This window comes from Pistacia vera, unplaced genomic scaffold (assembly GCF_008641045.1).
Source record: "Pistacia vera cultivar Batoury unplaced genomic scaffold, PisVer_v2 Contig891, whole genome shotgun sequence".
Lineage (NCBI taxonomy): Eukaryota > Viridiplantae > Streptophyta > Magnoliopsida > Sapindales > Anacardiaceae > Pistacia > Pistacia vera.
The window spans coordinates 87,823-108,179 of NW_022196769.1; the positions used below are offsets into that span (position 1 = coordinate 87,823).

Sequence of the window (20,357 nt, forward strand, 5' to 3'; positions counted from 1 at the left end):
TTAAATATTTTATAATTCATTAAGTAATTACGTGGTACAAACCCGACCTGTGTATTTTCTTAGTGGGCTGTCAAACACCTTTCGCATACACGTATAGATGTTAATAATCAGTATACCCAGAGTCCTTCTGCGGGTAAGTATACAACATATGAGTCATTTTTGCATTTTAATATTGTAGATGCAAAAATCTCCCTTACGGAAAGAGGGATTGATCCCGTAAGGTTGAGATCACTAGCGATATACTGCATCTGCATACGTAAGAAAACAAGCATAAAGCAGACAGAAAACACTGGGGTAGTGTTTGCCATAGGCACTCCGATGCTCAAGTCAGCAAGGCTGAGTGAGACTAGTTTAGTGAGGGTTAGGGAAAGGAAATGTTACCAAAAATCTAGTCAGAGAGACTGTGACTACGACTGTAATGCAAAGTTCTCAAGAGTGGAAACTCCAAGGTCTGAAGGTGAAATGTCTCTGTCCCTTGTGAGAGGGTTGAACTCTGTTTAAATAGTGACTATAGGGTCTTCGAATCCTGGTGGGACTGGGAGTCCTTGCAGCGGTGGTTTTTTGAAAGAGTGGAGCCTTTGGCTCCCTTATCGCAGTAGGAATGCTGAGATACGGACCTTAGATGAATTAGGATAGTGATTGACTTCTTTAGTAGAGTTCAAGTAGTACTATACTTCATAGGTGATTGTGGGCTCCAAGTTGACCGTAAGTTCAGAAGGTGTTTTAGGATTAAAAGGCCTGGGTCCAGATGGTGAAAAACTGGGAAAGTATACCGAACGGGCCTCATTTACAGAACTCTGTTATAGACCCAATCAGATTTGGGCCTGGGCTTCCCGCTTTATTGAAGGTATTGGATAAGTTCCCGTGGAGTTTCATTTTAAACTCGTTTAAAATAATTCCACCCATGATGAAAGGACGTGAGAAGTGGAAACTGCCAAAGGCAGTTTCTCATGAACCGCTCCCATATAAAAGGAAAACTTTTCCTTTTAGATGAAGTTACTCACTGTCACTCTCAAATAAATACACAAAGAAAAATACGCTTTCTCTCTCTAGAATTTGGAAAACAGAAATACACTTCGTGGTTTTCTTCCAGATTAACTTTGTTGCTTCAGAGATAAGGAAAAGAGGTATTTATACTGTGTTAATTCATTGTAGTTCATTTATATACAAATGTGATTGCAATGGTGACTATGATCTTGGGATTATGTTAGGATATATGTTATTCTATGTTATTTCCAACATTGGTATCAAAGCCATGGTTCATATTGTTTTAAATTCATACTGTTAATGTTGAAGCATGTTATTGGTTTATCAAATGCAGTTCTGATTTTGTTTTTCAAATTTTGTATTTAAAAAGTTGTCTTTCTGGTAATGATAATTAGATCATTAAATTCCTTATGAAATTATGAAGAAAATGGTTTTTGAATCATAAAAAATGGAGTTAAAATAACTTAGATATGCCTCTTTGAAGTTTCGGGTTTCGTATGGGTTAATTTCCGGGTCGGGTACCCAGTTGCAGACCCAGACAAAGGTTGAAGACGACAAGAATCGACATGTCGTTTTCGAACCAACCTTATGAATGACATGTTGTTTTTCCTATTTTACTTTTTTTTTTAAAAAAAATTCAAATCAGCGTGATTGGTGCGACTTGAACCCAAGTCTCCTTGGTTGAAGCCCAATACCCTAACCAGTGGGCTAATTTTGTTTTTGTGTTAACTATATTCACAAACCCAATATATTCCTATCCGGCCCAACCCATAACGAAAATAAAAAATTGGGTCAAGTTGACCCGTGGACTCGACCCATATGACCAAATGGGTTTGTCAAACCCAGTAATTTGTCAAACCTGACCCATAAGACCAAACGGGTCAGTCAAACCCGGTCAACACCCAACCCATAATGTCAAACAAGTCAAACGGGTCAAACTCGGGTCGGTATTGACCCGGCTGAGTGTGAAAACGGGTCGACCCGACCCGAATTCGTGTGGGCGCGTGTAATACTCTGGCGGCGCATGGGGGTGCGTGGAAGCTCCTGTTGGCGCGTGAGAGCACGTGGCCGTTTCTGGGCGGCACGTGGGGGTGCATGGAAACTCCTTCCGGTGCGTGAGGGCGGGTGAAGTATTCTTAATTTTTTTTCTGTTGCTGTAAAGAATAAAAATGCATACTTGGTATATTGTTTTGAGTCTAATTTTGTTATTAAACCATAAACACGTATATATATTATTTATCAAATATAGTCAACCTTTATTTGATAAATAAATAGTTTTTTTTTTGTATTTGTTACAGAAAAATGTTACGTTATAGACGTGCAATGGTTGCTAGAACACTCACTCAAAGGGAAAGGGTTATGAACATGATTAGAACTCTACAAACTCACACATTGATTTTAAGAGACACAGAGGATGAGTTGATGCAACACGTAAATCATTTCATTCATGTGAATGAAAAGATTCAGGAAATTGTCTGGATAGGGGGATTAAAGGAAGATGAGTCGAAATACCAAGTTCTAAGAGAGACTCTTGGTTACCCTAATCTCATTGGTCTCCTTGATATGGTTTGGACCAAGCTAAAAGTTCATAACTTTAAAGATGACAATAAAAATTATAGACGTTTAGTCAACAACTATATCAAGGAGCACATAGATTGGGGTGCAAAAAAGACAACCGGTGCATCTATAGGAGTCTCCACTCGTAAAGGAAATCACAAGAAACAGGGAGTTCCCCTGCCTAGGGTTAATTACAAATTAGATAAAGACCTTAGAATAAGGATTATCAGATCCTTCCCAGTTTTAGGAATGTGGCAGTACACTTAATTTTTTTTTGTTTTGGAATTTGTTTGTTTTAATTTTATTACAAGTTGAATTTTATTTAAATAATGAAATTGGTCTTATTTATTTATTTTTCTATTTTATTAAAATTTTCTGTGAATTTATGTTGATTTATATTTATATAATTGTGTCTAAATATATTTTTAGAATTGCAATTAATTATATCTATGATAATTGGAAATTGGAAATTTTGGATGATGATTGTTGACATTGTTAACTTTTGATTCCAAATCTAATATACAATTATTATTGGTATAATTAATTAAATGAATATGTATGTTCCGAGCATTGAATAACATGCATTATCCAACGTGTAATTTTGTTTAGAAATGGCATTTGCATCTAAGAACATTGTCGCCGAACTTAACAAAAGAGAAAAATTTAACGGCAACAATTATGAGATATGGAGCATGAAAATCCAATATGTTTTGGAAGAACAAGAGGTTCTTGAAGCTCTTACTACAACCATGGAAGAGCCTGAAGAAGGAGTCACGGCTCAACATAGACGAGACCGTGCAGCTTATGACATATGGAAGAAGAAGAATTCCACTGCTCGCATTACTTTGTTGAGCAGCATGGACAATGATCTCATGAAAAAGTACCGGGATTACGAATTAGCAAAGGACATGTGGTCCGCACTTGCTACAAAGTTTGGCGGTACGTCCATTACCAAACTCCGGTCACTCACTATCAAGTTTGACACATATAAAAAGAAGCCTGAACATACTATGAGAGTACATTTACAACATTTGTCAAACATGATAAGTGAGTTGAGAGATGCAGGTCATGTCTTAACTGATGAACAACAGGTTTAAGCTGTCATAAGATCATTGCCTCAAAATTGGGAACATATGAAAATACACCTTACCTATAATGAGGGCATCAGAAATTTAGAAGATGCCATACACCATTTGGAACTGGAAGAAGATCGCCTTAATGCTAGTAAGGCAAATACTGATGTGTATATGGCTGGTTCCAGTTCACATGGTNGTTTGGATAGGGGGATTAAAGGAAGATGAGTCGAAATACCAAGTTCTAAGAGAGACTATTGGTTACCCTAATCTCGTTGGTCTCCTTGATATGGTTTGGACTAAGCTGAAAGTTCAAAACTTTAAAGATGACAATAAAAATTATAGATGTTTAGTCAACAACTACATCAAGGAGTACATAGACTGGGGTGCAAAAAAGACAGCTGGTGCATCTATAAGAGTCTCCACTCGTAAAGGATATCACAAGAAACTGGGAGTTCCTCTGCCTAGGGTTAATTACAAGTTAGATAAAGACCTTAGGATAAGGATTATCAGATCCTTCCCAGTTTTAGGAATGTGGTAGTACACTTAATTTTTTTTGTTTTTGGAAATTGTTTGTTTTAATTTCATTACAAGTTGAATTCTATTTAAATAATGGAATTAGTTTTATTTATTTATTTTTTCTATTTTATTAAAATTTTATGTGAATTTATGTTGATTTATATTTATATAATTGTGTCTAAATATAATTTTAGAATTGCAATTAATTATATCTATGATAATTGGAAATTTGAATTTTTGGATGATGATTGTTGACATTGTTAACTTTTGATTCCAAATCTAATATACAATTATTATTGATATAATTAATTAAATGTATATGTATGTTCCGAGCATTGAATAACATGCATTATCCAACGTGTAATTTTTTTTAGAAATAGCATCTGCATCTAAGAACATTGTCGCCGAACTTAATAAAGAAGAAAAATTTAATGGTGACAATTATGAGATATGGAGCATGAAAATCCAATATGTTTTGGAAGAACAAAAGGTTCTTAAAGCTCTTACTACAGCCATGGAAGAGCCTGAAGAAGGAGTCATGGCTCAACATAGACGAGACCGTGTAGCTTATGACATATGGAAGAAGAAGAATTCCATTGCTCGCATTACTTTGTTAAGCAACATGGACAATGATCTCGTGAAAAATTATCGGGATTACGAATTAGCAAAGGACATGTGGTCCGCACTTGCTACAAAGTTTGGCGGTACGTCCATTACCAAACTTTGATCACTCACTATCAAGTTTGACACATATAAAAAGAAGCCTGAACATACTATGAGAGTACATTTACAGCATTTGTCAAACATGATAAGTGAGTTGAGAGATGCAGGTCATGTCCTAACTGATGAACAACAGGTTCAAGCTGTCATAAGATCATTGCCTCAAAATTGGGAACATATGAAAATACACCTTACCCACAATGAGGGCATCAGAAATTTAGAAGATGCCATACGCCATTTGGAACTGGAAGAAGATCGCCTTAATGCGAGTAAGGCAAATACTGATGTGTATATGGCTGGTTCCAGTTCACATGGTGGGAAGGGATTTAAACGTAAATTCCAAGGTGGATCCCAAAGAAAAGGCAATACTGATAAGGCTCAAGGGAAGAAGAGAAAGTTCTTCAAACACGGAAAAGGAAAGCATCCTGCCAGGAAGAGTAATATGGCTAAGGTGAAATGCTATAATTTTGGTAATAAGGGACATTTTGCTCGCGATTGTAGCGAGCCGAAGAAGGTAAATTACTTGTTTGCACAAGTAAGTTATATAAATGTTTCCAGTTCTGTTTTTCTAACTGAATCTCATCCTTTGTGGACTGTAGATTTAGCAGCAATAGACCACATAGCGAAAGACAGGAGTGCTTTCGTGGAGTTTCGACGAATACCACTGGAAACAAAATGGATATATGTATGTAACAATTCAAAAGTGGAAGTTAAAGGGATCGGCACATGCAAATTGATCATGCGTGGAGGTCGAATCCTATACCTACATGATGTGTTATATGCACCTGATATTCGTCAAAATTTGATTTCCGTGTTAGAATTTGTTAAACTTGGTTTTAATTTAAATTTTTCCAGTACTGGTGTCCATTTATTTTTGGACACAACATACTATGGTTGTGGTTATTTTTCTGATGGTTTTATAGTACTTGACGTTGCTTATAATAATAGTAATGTTTGTTTTTCCTTTATTACATCTTCTAATAATGATGATGTGAATGTATGTCATGCAAGGCTTGGCCATATTGGCCAACAACGAATGAATATACTAGCAAGAGAAGGCTTGTTAGGATCCTTAACAAAAGTAGACTTGACTACTTGTGAACATTGCCTAGCTGGAAAAACAGCAAGAAAACCATTTGGAAAAGCGATAAGAGCTGAAGTTCCATTGCAACTAATTCATTCTGACATATGTGGTCCAATGAATGTGAGGGCTAGACATGGGGCTGTGTATTTCATCACATTTATAGATGATTTCACTCGATATGTTATGTTTTCTTGATTTCTCCAAAATCAGAAGCTTTAGAATGCTTTCAGAAGTTTAAAAACTTAGTTGAGAATCAATTAGATAAAAAGATAAAAGTTCTACGAACCGATCGAGGACGTGAATATTTATCTGATCAGTTCAGAAATTTTTGTGATAAAATGGGAATAGAACATCAATTAACTATTCCCAGAACTCCGCAACAAAATGGTGTTGCAGAACGAAAAAACAGAACCCTACTTGAGATGATGAGGTCTATGATGGCACAAGCAAACTTGCCCATCACCTTTTAGGGTGATGCCTTATTGATTGCCACATATATCCTCAATCGAGTACCATCCAAATATATTACTACTACACCATATGAGTTATGGACAAATCGGAAACCTGATTTGAGTCTCCTAAAACCATGGGGATGTGCTGCCTATGTTCATTATCCTTCCCATAAATTTGGAAAATTAGGTGCAAGGGGGAAGAAATTTATCTTCATAAGATATTCAGAACATTCAAAGGGATACGTCTTCATAGGAGAACAAGAAAGTGGTAGCATCACTGAGTTTGAATTACGAGATGTCACATTCTTAGAAACCGATTTTCCTAAGAAGGGCGAGATAGGTAAAGATTTGTTTCTATATGAAACACAATACCAAGACAATTCTGTTGCCGATAATCAGTTAGTTATACTACATCCCAATGGGAGCAATATGGAAATTGATGAATCAGTTTCAGATCCTCCATCATTCCCTACTGGCGATCCAACTATGATAGCTGATCCAAGTGGGAGTAACACCAATCAATCTCCAATACGCCGATCAAACAGGAAACAAGTTCCATGTCAACGATTTGAGATTGAGGGGAAAATTTTTCTAGTTACTCCATAAGATGACGAAAAGCCAAGGAATGTAAATGAGGCTCTTAATTGCCCTTCTAAAGAAAAATGGATGAAAGCAATGGAAGAAGAATTGGAGTCTATGAAATCAAATCAAGTATGGGAATTGGCTGATTTACTGAAAGGATGCAAAGCCATTGGGAACAAGTGGGTTCTCAAAATCAAGCGTAAAGCTGATGGCAATATTGAAAGATACAAAGCTCGTTTAGTCGCGAAGGGGTATACACAACAAGAAGGAATAGATTATGAAGAAACTTTTTCACCTGTTGTGTGGTTTACCTCAATCCGACTTATTCTAGCTATAGTTGCTAGCATGGATCTTGAATTGCATCAAATGGATGTAAAGACTGCTTTTCTCAATGGAGAATTACAAGAAGAAATCTATATGGATCAACCAATAGGTTTTATTAGAGAAGGTCAAGAACACAAAGTGTGTAGACTTTTAAAGTCAATTTATGGCCTCAAGCAGTCCTCAAGACAGTGGTATATTCGATTTCATAATGCGATAATGTCGTATGATTTCAAAATGATAAATGAAGATCATTGTGTATATACAAAGAGATCCAATAACAAATTTGTTATATTATCATTATATGTTGATGATATACTTATAGCTGGAAATGATAAGGGATTTGTCAATGAAATCAAAGGATGGTTATCATCTCATTTTGAGATGAAAGATATGGGTGAAGCTGCATATATTCTTGGAGTCAAGATTTCAAGAGATCGCTCAAGAAAATTAGTATCTCTTTCACAAGAACCATACATTAAGAAAATTCTTGAACGATTTCATATGCAAGATTGTAAACCCATAGACAACCCTATCGCGAAAGGCGAGACTTTAAGTCGTAAAATGTGTCTGAAGACTCCACAAGAAAAGGAACAAATGAAGAATGTTCCTTATACAAATGCTATTGGAAGTCTCATGTACGCCATGATGTGCACTAGAGCCGACATCTGTTATGCCGTTGGGTTGGTAAGTAGATACCAGTCTGACCCAAGATAAGCACATTGGAAAGCAGTGAAGAGAATCTTAAGATATCTAAAAGGGACAACTGATTACTCATAATGTTATCAAGGAAATGATTTACACTTGAGAGGCTACACCGATGTTGATTGGGGATGAGATTTAGATGAAAGGAAATCTACTTCTGGATATGTTTTCTTACTAAATGGTGGGGCCATATCTTGGAGCAGTAAGAAACAATCATGCATAGCCTTATCTATAATGGAGGCTGAGTTTGTAGCATTTTCAGCTGTAGTACAAGAAGCCGTTTGGTAAAGACGGTTCATGAATCATCTGGGAATAATTAATGTTGCTATTGAACCAGTAAGAATAAACTGTGATAGTCAAGCAGCAATAGCATACACTAAGGACCCCAAATATCATGGTAAAACGAAACACATAGATATCAAATATAATTTTGTGCGAGACTTGGTGGCACAAAAGGAGGTGAACATGAAGTACATATCTACGCATGACATGGTTGCAGATCCATTCACAAAGCCTATACCAAGAGATACTTTCAATAGACATGTTAGATCTCTAGGCTTACGTAGGTGTTGAATGTACTTATACTTTGAGATTTCCCAAAATTGTTCACATTTGTCTTATCAATATTAAATAACAATATTGTCAATGCTCAATTTAGATTATTATGGAACATACATGAAGAAGTATATATATATATATATATATATATTTATTTATTTATTTATTAGTTATGAGACGATTTTAAGCTTATTATCTAGGTGATAATAGAGAGCCAAGCTTAAAAATGTTTAACATCGCCTAGAAACTAGAATTAAAATAATGTCATAATGAAATGTGACCATAAGTGATAAATGATCACTTTATCTATCTAATTGCCAGATTAGAGTTCTGATGAATTAAAAGTATGTAAAGTGAACTCAAGTTAGACTTTAGGTATGTCTGAACTAAAATCTGTACAACATTTACAAGAAAAGAGACATGCACTCCATGGGAAAGGAGGAAATGCTGTAGCATATGATTCATACCACATGTGCAAAACATTGACCAAAGGGGTAATGAAAGTCAAAATCTCAACTTTAACATTGTATGAGACTCTGAGTTTTTTTTTAAGAATAAAATCTCATAGAATACCCTTATTACTCTATTCTGTTCCTTGAAAACTTCATTTTAATGATTGCTATCTTAGAGTCTTATCAAAGGATTAAGATAAATTCAATCTGCTGGGACATTTCTAGAAAGCAAGTTAAATGAAAGTTGCAAGAATCGAGAAAAGATGAAGATTACGATTTTGAATTATCACACTATAATCACGTGTATTCATTGGTTGACCAATTATGTTTTACTTTTATGTAAAGATAGAACATAATTATGAATACAACGGATATTTATTGTAAATGAGATTGTTAGAAAAATGTGATAAGTAATCTAGGGTATTGCATACAACATACAACCTAAGTTTCACAATTCGAGAAGTTATATATTCCTAACAGATATATGACTAATGTGCTCTCGAAGTATGCATGGTCACACGACATATTTACTAAGGTATGAACCTTAAAGAAGCATAGAGAGAGATAGTCCCATCATGTGTGAGTGGGAGATATTGGATAAGTTCTAGTATTTCATTTTACTTGTTTGGATAAGTCCACCCATGATGAAGGGGCATGAGAAGTGGAAACTGCCAAAGGCAGTTTCTCATGAACCGCTCCCATATAAAAAGAAAGTTTTTCTTTTTAGAAAAGGTTACTCACTGTCACTTTCAAATACGCAAAGAAAAAACATGCTCTCTCTCTAAAATTAAAAAGAAGATACTTTACGCAGTTGATTCTTCCAGGTTTAATTTTTGCTTCAGAGATAAGGAGAAGAGGTATTTATGTTGTGTAAATTCATTATAGTTCATTTATATACAAATGTGATTGCAATGGTGACTATGATCTTGGGATTACTTTAGGATATATGTTATTCTATGTTATTTCCAACAGTTTTTAATCGATCTTTCATCTTCTCTTTGTTTAGATCTTAATTCCTATAATAATTTTGGATCAAATAGGTGAAGAAGATAGGAGGACCGAGCACTTGAGTTAAAAGCAAAGGAGAAAGTGTGAGTGGAATATTATTAAACTTGCATTTAAAATCATGTGTTGGTTGGAATGATCATATGCGTGTGCATACCCGATTGATTGAGGTTTTATTTTAGTTTTTTAGTTTTGAATTTCTAATAAATTGAAGATCTCCATGACATGCATGTGTTTGGAATTGTTAGTATGAAATTATGTTTATGAAAATATTGGATAAATTGCTATTAAAAAGAGGTGCTTATGCGTTGCATGTTACTTATAATTAGGTATGGCTTTTACATGAATTGAATGGTATATTGCATGTGCATTTCGGTTGCTGGAAAGGTGTATTAATGATATAATTTTGTTTAATTGCATTGTAAGATGTAATTGCATGTGTGGGAAGTCAGCTAATTAATTGTTTGCGGAATGGGAATTTGCGTGTAATTAGTTTTGTTTTAAAATGGAAATGCATGATTAACTTTGAATATGGCTGCTGGAAATTGGAACTATATATAATGCCCTGCTAGTATATTTATATTAGTTGGGGGTGTGCTTGGCAAGTGTCGGGTTAAGTTATTTCCAACTACTGGTTCTTTTTGGGTGTGATACTTGTTTATTTGAATCTTATCTTGTTGTGATAATTGAAATGTGTTAGTGGTTGGTTAGTTCGGATGATTTTGCAGCAGATTGGGGCTTTGAAAATTTGATTTTTTTTTTTATGTTGCTTGTTGCATGTGTATGTATACGGTGTTCACATGGAATAAAAGGTTGCTGAATATTTCTTTTTATTAATGAAATGGTTAATTTGATTGGCTATTGGGCTCTTTTACTTGTTTACAATTGGGAGTATTTTATTTGTTTTGAAACAAATGGTGTAGAATGAATTGGAAGGTCGGGGGTTAATTGTCATGTTTAGAAGCTTTGGGACCTCAAAAATAGATGATAAATATAGGGTGCAACATACTTTTGTATATTACATACTTTTTTATTGGAATTTTATATCATATTATACTTCATATATGCATAAGACATGCATGATGCATATTTGGAATGAAATTGTGGATGCATGATTATTATTATGTTTGACTCCCGGATTGGAAACTGCACCCATTCCCCCTCCAGACATCAGCTAGTATTTGATATTTATCTTCATGCGCGCATTGAGATGGTCCGTCCTACCGAACGATTGGGATATCCTACTAGGACAAGACGGACGCCTGACAAGCTCTGGGCAGGATTACACCAGGCGGTTATTGGCCGGTGTGGGATTTTGGACGCCCTGAGGGTAGACTGTGGGCGAGATTATATTTGATACCATATCATGACGCCCCGAGGGTAGACTGTGGGTCAAGCATGGTTATCGAGTGATGCTTGTACCATCCCGAGGGTAGACTGCGGATGGTGCCACCCCGAGGGTAGATTGCGGGTGGTGTAGCTTCATGTCTGAGGTAGAGACTAGTTTAGATAGTTATGATCCAGGCCCCTAAGTGCTAGTAGGGTGGTGATAATTGATTTATTTTATATGATAGTGGTGTGTGATTTCATGGCATCCGAGAATAATATATACTATTTGTTGCTTTATCATGTAAGTGCATTAGTGTTGTGTGGCATACAACTAGATTATTCATGCATGTTTTCAAAGTTAAAGTTATTTTCGTATAAAATATATTATCCGCTCACTGGGCTTCCCAGCTCACTGTTTTATGTTTCCTCCCCCAGGATCGTAGATCAGGTTTGTGTGGAGCATACTCTACACTTTAGGTTGGCCTTGACGCATGATGATCTGCATCTTTTACAAACTTTAGTGGACTCTGATACTATGTTTCTTTTGTAACTTGATTTCAGTTCCCGCTTTTATATTAATTATTTGTGTATTTCCACCTTCTAAACCTTAAACATGCAAATGCACTACTTTTCACTTTCGTCTATAAACGGAATTGTTTTATGAATGTTTTTTTTTAATATAAAGCATTCACCTTCCTTTCGGGATCCTGAGTCTCCTGGAGCGCCCGGATCCGGTGGGATAGGGATACTCGGGAGGGGGCATGACAATGAGGCTCAACCGACTAAGGATCCAAGTCATAACCCGAGCATCCTTAATTTCCCATTTAGATAAAGCCTCGACACCTTGAGGTGCGGGAGCACTCCCATCAATAAGACTCCACAATTCTGTTCCTTTAACAAATAATTTAAATTGAAACTCCCAAGTAGAATAATTTTTGCTAGTAAACCTAATATGGAACGATTCCAACTTATCAAATGACATGATGCAATCAAGAGACAAAGAGAATATCCCACCAGAAAATTGTAACTTGCACCGTGAAAAAAAAAACCACAAAGAAACACGCACCAGAAAATCTATTGCACTGAAAAGAAGCACAACCATGGACGACAACAGAGATCTCTGAAAGCCACAACTAACAAGAAATCAACACTAAAGGCGCCGAAAACAAGAGACCATACCATAAAACACCACAGACGGCGTCGAAAACAAGAGCCCAGAACTGGAAAATGCAACCGATGGTGCCAACAGCAAGAACCGAACCAAAACACCCACTTTTGATATCGACAGAAACCCAAGAACCAAAAAATAGCCACAGATAGTGCCGAAATCAACACCTAAACACCCTTAGAGGGAAAAAAATTGCAAAACAGGCAAATAATGAAACCTGCTCTTGATACCATGTCAGAAACTAGAGAGAAGAAATATATGAAGAGAGGTTTTGGAAAAAGTGCTATCTGACTTTCAGCCCCCTTTCTCTTATCAACGTAAAAGTCCTATACATGGAAAAATGGGTCAAATGCTATACCCAAAGAGCCCCTAACTGATCCATATTATTTAGCCTATATACATAGTAATATATCTATACATCTAATATTAATAGAGAAGTCCTAAATTATATAAATCCCTAAATTGTATACGGTAACAAATGCTAATAGCAAGTCCTATTATATTCACGATCCATTCCTCCCCCGCCAAAACCAATCCAACAAAAATCTCAATCATAAACAAACCTGACGGTGAGTCCCCTATCCTGGGAGTAGTTGGCTCTACTCCGAGGAAGTTGGTGCATCATTAGGGCAAGCCTTGGGCAATTGAAAGCCACAGAGACCAACATTTCCTTTAAAAGGCATTTCCAGTTTGTGAATACTTGATCGAACCACCAAAGTTGTTGGATTGCAGGATGAGTATTCCTGCCAAAATGGGAATGAACATTTTTCCCAACTTTTAGTACTTCCAGATTTCGGCAACTAGACAATGATCCAATATTCGTTGGTCCTCAAGGCAGTGCTGGCTAGAAACTAAACTAGAGCGATAGCAAAATCCAAGGAACAAGTTTGAGAGCCAAAATTTCCAGGAACATTGAAGTGGATTGCCCATTTGAGGGCTAATTTAGTTTCAAGAAAACAAAATGAAAGACAATATAGAAAACGAAGTCTTCTCCTGAAATGTTGTTTTCAATCATATAAAAAGTTACCGCTTACTCTCACGCCGCCGAAAAGTTGAGACGACTTACGACTTTGTTTTTACTTTCTAGGTTTCCTTTTTAACTGTTAGTTTGTCAAAGACTTAGTAAAATGACCAATATGTTGAAGCGTTTTGAATGTAACACTTTTATATTGCAGTTTGTAGCCGTCTGATTTCCCTAAGGCCATCGCAAACGTACACGTAGGCACTGGCACTGTCCCTCCCACCAAACTATGCAACCAACTGATCTTATCTCATAACTGTCCATAACCACCACAGATTTCTATGTATTCCTCCTAATATTTCAGGAATATTCATCCCTTTTCTCATTTCACCTCGACACAGCATACAGAATCTAACAATGCTCCTACGTGGCATCATCTCCACTCCCCTCCCATCTCTCCACCTCAAAAAAACAAATCGAAACGTCTGCGTCTCAGCTCAAACTACTAGTATCAACAAATTCTCCATCTCCGACCAAGAACTCGAATCCCGTGGCTTCATTCTGCGCCGTACCATCTCCGACCTCAACCTCGACCACCTAAACTCGGTGTTCGTTGCCGTTGGATTCCCCAGGCGGGACCCAGAGAAAATAAGACTGGCATTAGAACACACGAACTCTCTGTTATGGATCGAGTACAAGAAGACTCAGAAACCGGTGGCGTTCGCTAGAGCGGCAGGTGACGATGTGTTCAACGCAATAGTTTGGGACGTGGTGGTGGACCCGTCGTTTCAAGGGATTGGGTTAGGGAAGGCCGTGATGGAGAGATTGATAGAAGAGCTGTTAGCCAAAGGGATATATAATATAGCACTGTATTCTGAGCCCAGAGTGTTGGGGTTTTATAGGCCGTTAGGATTTGTAGCGGATCCTGATGGGATTCGAGGCATGGTTTATTCTAGAAAAAACATATAAAAGAAATCATAATCTCTCTTTTTTAATTTTTCAAAACATTGGTTTTTGGTGATTCAATAATCTTAATCAAATAAGACAGGCTCATGATTGACCTCTCTTTTCGTTTTGTGAAGTGTGTTAGTTTGGTGGTCATGTTTATAACAGTGACTCAAACTGGTTGATTGGTGCATCAGCTCAAATCACACCAAAGTCGAACCAGTGGGAATGAGTGTGATTGAAATCTGTAAAAGTACATTAGGACAGAAGGGAGATGTTTCAACTGATTGATTATCTTTCTAAACCATTGCACATTTTCTAGCCTAGGATTTTCGGTTCCTGGAGCAGATGCAGGGGCTAAAATTCCAGAAATACCAAAACTTGCCTAAAGAAAATTGTATCGACAGATTGAAACAGTTGAACTTTAGATACTTTTATTATTGAACACTGTGAGGGTTTTCTACATTCTACATTCTGATACAGCTTCTAATACAAACCACTGCTGATCACATTGAGGAGATTTTAATTCTCCAACTATTACTCATCGCAAACTGCCAAAAAGAAAGTGCTCCCGGTTCCATGTTTCTGTTCTCCTGCCCAAAACAATTAATCAGAAACTGAGGTCACTAGTTTCTCTAAATAATCAATGTTGTATATTGTGAAAACAAAAATAATTGTTAGGAAATGCATGTAAAGTATACACTGCATATGAAAATCACACGGCTGATAATCCACAATAAGCTTCACTGAGAAATTTAAACAGACGGGTACTGTGGTGAATATGCATGATCACTACAAGAAAGTATGGAGGAGGGTGAGACTGAGAACTGAAAAATGCTTATAGACTCAAAAAATTTGCAAAACATAGTCTTAGCTAACTTTGTATTCATGATTACCTCTAATTCAAATTCAGATTGGACAGATGAAAAATCAACATAACAGTAATGTCAGAGAGCCCAAGCAAAAATTGATTACATGCTTGAGGAAAGATGACAAAAGATTTCACTAAAACTAACGGAGAATACATGTACTAGATTCAATAAGTCATACATTGGTCATAGAAAATTCTAATTGAGACAAACATTAGGATCCAAAACCAATTGAGTTCAAGACATGATCACAGCAATTTTTTTAGTCCTATAACAAAATTCGGATTAATACCCACCATTGTTTCTACAAATAAAGTGACAATTGTTGGCGAAGAATATGGACCTAAACGAACCGACAATCAGCACCGAAAAAATTAAGAGTCTAAAACACTATCATAAGAACATTATTGAACAACCCAGTTGCTTATTAACAAAGAAAAAGCAAATGATCATTCATATCATGTTGATGGAGGTGAATTTGGAGAGAGAAGAAGCAATACCTCCACATATGGATCAAGAAATGGCCTTGGCGTTGTGCAAGAAAGCGATCGAGCATAGAATGGAAGCAATGAAAGCAAAAATGCCAAAACCAATCATCAAAGAAATCCCTGCCACTACCAAATCCAACACAGACTGCACACTTAACCCCATGAATAGCATTATGTTTCCTCTTTTATGGTCCTGAAATATGTGACTAAAAGACTTAGAGAAAGTAAGGAAAGGAAAATTTGAAGTGAGTTTTTTAGCTCGAGTATTGTGTTGAAGTTGCAAGCGGTTAGTTGAGTAGAAAGTTGGGATAGAGATTGAGCAGTAGTCTCTGGTACATAAAGACGGTGGAGAGAAATAGGATCAAGAGGCGAAAGGCAATGGAGACCGATTAAAATTACCGTTACTGTCCTCGTAGTGGGCTTGGGCCTCGTTAAGACCACATTCTGGATATTGTAAACTGTAAAGAACGAAAAGCTTTAGATAGATATACTTTTAAATTTCTATTTATTATTTTATTTTATCATCCATAGAGAGATATTACATGTATTCTATTGATGCTCAATTTCCACAAGGATGCCTGACTTCAACACTTGGTTAATTATGTAGAGCATTTTTTAAGATTAACGTACAATTCTCTTTATTCTTTAAGGCAATGTGGTGAGCATTTTGCTTAATTTAATTCTTGAAAATTAAGTTTATGCATTAACAAGTTTTTGTTAAACTTTACAAAGGGTCTTACACTCATTGTTTTAAAAGCCGGACCGGAGAGCAACCCGCTCAGCTTCCCGGGTCACGGTTCAATCGGTTGGACCGGTGACATTATCACACATCATGATGACGTCAACACATTTTAAAAAACCTGATTTTTTTTTTTTTTTAGATTTTTATTTTTTAATAAGACAATAACAACTTAATTACAATCCAACATGATTCAAAGTTTAAATTCAACAACAATCCCAACATAATTTTAGTATTTAACAACAATCCAAAGTCCAAATCCAAACATGATGTTGTATTTATATATTAAATGACAAAATACATAATAATTAATAACAAAACATTTGGTGCAAGCTAGAAAATAACCAAATAAGCATCCAAAGCCTATATCATTTTCATGGATCGTTGGTGGTGGACAAAGCCCTATGAATGTTGAACATTCTGGGGTTGAACAACTTGTATCATCAATGCTTTGTACTAAAATTCCCTCTCTTTTTGATCAAGTGCTTTTCAAAATTCTCAAAGCTTTATGGAGGGGACTCATTTCAATATACAAAATGTGGGATCATCACAACTCATAACTCGTCAACTCTTTTACGCTTTAACCCTTCTAAGTGCAACTTCTAGGACCTAATATATACTGGAACCCCTTTGCCAACTTTAAATCAAATTTTTGGTTTCGTCCTTGTTGATGGCCATCGAGAATATTTAGAGGACCCATTTGGTTTGGTTGAAATGCTTTTGGAATCAGTTTTACAAGAACACTTTTGTGACTAAATTGAAGTGAGTTGATTAAACAATGAGAATGGGCAGACACGACATGTTGTCAAAGAGCACAATGCCACTGAAATGGTTGTCATGAAAATAACCAAATAAGATTGGCTAATGTGTTTTTTACCTGGATCGTTGACGAGATGAGGAATGAAGCTGTCGTCGTCGATTTCGGTGAGGGAGGAAGACGTCGTCGCGATTTCAGAGACTGGAGTTGCTATCGATTTTAGCAATGAATGGGTTTGATTTCAACAAGGAATGGTAGCGATTTTAGCAAGATTGAGTTTTGATTTGTGTGGGATTTCAGATTTTCGCGATTTTGTTCAAATTTTTTCAGAGTTTTTCGCGTGTAGATGAACTGAGGAACAAGAAACTGCGCAGCACAAAGGGAGAAAGTGATAAATTAGGGTTTTTTTTTCATTTTTCAGATTGGGCCGGTTTTTCTTGCTGTCAGGTTGGACCGGCGGTCCAAAACTGTTCACGCGGTCCAATGATAGGTTAAAACGGTTAATTGCGTAATGGCGGGTTTTATGATGACTCGAACAGGACACATGACCCATTCACGGTCCAACCAGTTGGATCGACCGGTCTGGTTTGGCTTTTAAAACAGTGCTTACACTTCTTCAGCAAGATCTCAATTAATGGATTGAAAGAAATGAAGTCATATAGTGGTTCTAGTAACTGGTAAATTCAAGGGCGAATGACAAGTTCCCACCCAAGGTTTGGCCTAATGGCAAATTCCCACGCAAAAGGTTTCAAAACGACAGTTTCCCACCCAGCCATCCAATTTTTCCGTTATTTTTAACTACAAAAGGATAGAACAGTCATTTCAAAAAACAATTAAAGTTCTTGTGCTTACTCTTCACAACAAAATGGTGTTGTGGAAAGAAAGCATATACATATCTTACAAGTGGCCAGGGCATTGAAGTTCCAATCAAATTTACCACATTCACTTTGGGGGTCATTGTGTTAAAACAATCGTTTATTTGATTAATAGATTTCCTACCATAGTGTTGCAAGGTCTTTCTCCTTTTGAATTTTTTTTTGGCAAATCTCCTTCATTATTCTACAATTCTTCCTCCTAAGGGTAAATTTTCTCCAAGATCCACCCCATGTGTGTTTGTAGAATATTCTTTAGAAAAGAAAGGTTATTTACTGTACAATTTGGATACACATGCTATTTAGGTTACTAGAGATGTTGTCTTTTCTGAGCATATCTTTCCATTCAAATTACCCACTACTAGTAAGACTGTTTTTCCCTCAGACACTTTCTTAGAAACTGACTCATCTAAACCCTATCCACAATCTGGACAGTTCTCTACTCCAATCACAGAACCAGATGTGTCCTCTAGTTTAGCACCTATAGTAGACTCATTTACTACACCAGTCAACCTTAATCCTGCACCTGATTCTGCCAACCTAGGAGCACCTCCTCCTATGTCTTTAAGAAAATCACAAAGAGTCTCCAAACCACCCATTTGGACTACAGATTTTCACTTTCCTACACTTCCCTCTTCCTTACAAACTCATCTAGTCAAGTAGCCAATTTCGGATTGCCTTTCCTACGACCATCTTTCAACTCAATACCAAGTTTATCTTAGCAAAATGTTCACTTTGACTAGACCTACCAGTTTTTTTCAACCTTCCAAAGATAGTAACTGGATTGAAGCTATGTCTAAGGAGATCAAAGCCTTAAAAGATAATCACACCTGGTCCTTGATTCCTTTGCCTCCTGGTAAGCATCCAATTGGATGTAAGTGGGTGTACAAATTGAAATATAATGCTGATGAAACCTTAGAAAGGTATAGGACTAGATTAGTAGCCAAGGGTTTTACACAACAAGCAGGGATTGATTATGAGGTAACATTTTCCCCTGTTATGAAAATGGTAATGGTGAGGACTATTTTATCTCCTACTTCCATCTATGATTGGCCATTGTATCATCTTGATGTAGATAATGCTTTCTTACAAGGAGATTTAACTAAGGACATTTCTATGACTTTGCCTCAAGGATTTCATAAGCCTACTGCCCCAAACATTGTCTGCAAACTGAACAAGTCATTATATGGCTTAAAACAGGCTTCCATGGCCTAGAATTTTAAGCTTACTACATTAAAGAGGTTTCTCTCAATCTAAGTCTGATTATTCTTTATTTGTTAAGAAGCATGTTACTTAAAGAGCAATGCTAGTTTTACAAAGACACATACAAAGGGGGCATACAAAGACAATCCCCACCCTTGATTTTCATGATTTCTCTCTCTCTCTCTCTTTTTCCGTTTTTTCTTTGTTTTTTTCTTCTTACTGATGTCACTTTGTAGCCCTCTTTGTATGGGTCTTTGTAAGGATAGCATTTTTCATACTCAAATGGTGGTAGTTTTAGTCTATGTAGATGATATAGTAATTACAGGCATCAGTTCAGAATTGATAGCTCATACCAAGAAATTGCTTCATTCTCATTTCAAGCTTAAAGATTTAGGTCTATTAAGATACTTCCTTGGTTTAGAGGTAGCAAGATCAGCTAAGGGCATCACTGTTTGTCAAAGAAAGTATGCTTTAGAATTGATTTCCACTACTGGTTTATTTGGAGTTAGGCCTCTTGATCAGCATCAAAAATTTACTTCATCAGATTATGACAATCAGTTTGCTATTTCTGGGGATCCTCTACTGCCTGATGCTACCATTTATCAACAACTCATTGGAAAGCTTCTTTACTTGTGTATGACATGTTCAGATTTGAGCTATTCAATTAGTTTATTAAGCCAATTCATGCATGCTCCTAAGGTGTCTCATATGTAGGTTGCCTTGAAGATTGTTAAGTATATTAAACATGCTCCTAGTTTGGGGTTATTTTTCCCATTTGATAACACAAATTAGCTTAATGCTTACTGTGATTCAGATTGGGCCTCCTGTTTGATTAGCCGGAGATCAATTATTGGTTTTTGTGTATTTTTTGGGAAGTCTCTTTTGTCTTGGAAGTCTAAGAAGCAAGTTATAGTCTCAAGGTCTTCTTCAGAGGTAGAATACAGGGCCATGGCTTCTGCTGTATGTGAAATTGTTTGGCTCCAGCAATTATTTTCTGATATTGGTTTTCCT

General features: G+C 36.5%; 2 protein-coding genes across 3 annotated transcripts; one reads left to right on the forward strand and one right to left on the reverse strand.

Moving 5' to 3' along the window:
* The first annotated feature begins 13,815 nt into the window (after positions 1–13,815).
* Positions 13,816–14,634, forward strand: LOC116119522 (serotonin N-acetyltransferase 2, chloroplastic-like). Its single transcript, XM_031405463.1, has one exon. The coding sequence runs from the start codon at positions 13,891–13,893 to the stop codon at positions 14,440–14,442; it is 552 nt and encodes a 183-aa protein (XP_031261323.1). The 5' UTR covers positions 13,816–13,890; the 3' UTR covers positions 14,443–14,634.
* Positions 14,635–14,769: 135 nt separating this feature from the next.
* On the reverse strand, positions 14,770–16,166 carry LOC116119523. Of its 2 annotated transcripts, none has more exons than XM_031405464.1 (2): positions 15,788–16,156; positions 14,770–15,011 (listed from the first exon to the last, which is right to left on the reverse strand). In XM_031405464.1, exon 1 carries the CDS (start codon positions 15,945–15,947, stop codon positions 15,801–15,803), a length of 147 nt encoding a protein of 48 aa, XP_031261324.1. In that variant the 5' UTR covers positions 15,948–16,156; the 3' UTR covers positions 14,770–15,011; positions 15,788–15,800. The 2 variants fall into 2 exon arrangements, with proteins under 2 accessions (XP_031261324.1, XP_031261325.1); XM_031405465.1 differs by lacking the exon at positions 14,770–15,011 and adding an exon at positions 15,061–15,630 and having other exon boundaries at positions 15,788–16,166.
* Positions 16,167–20,357: the final 4,191 nt, after the last annotated feature.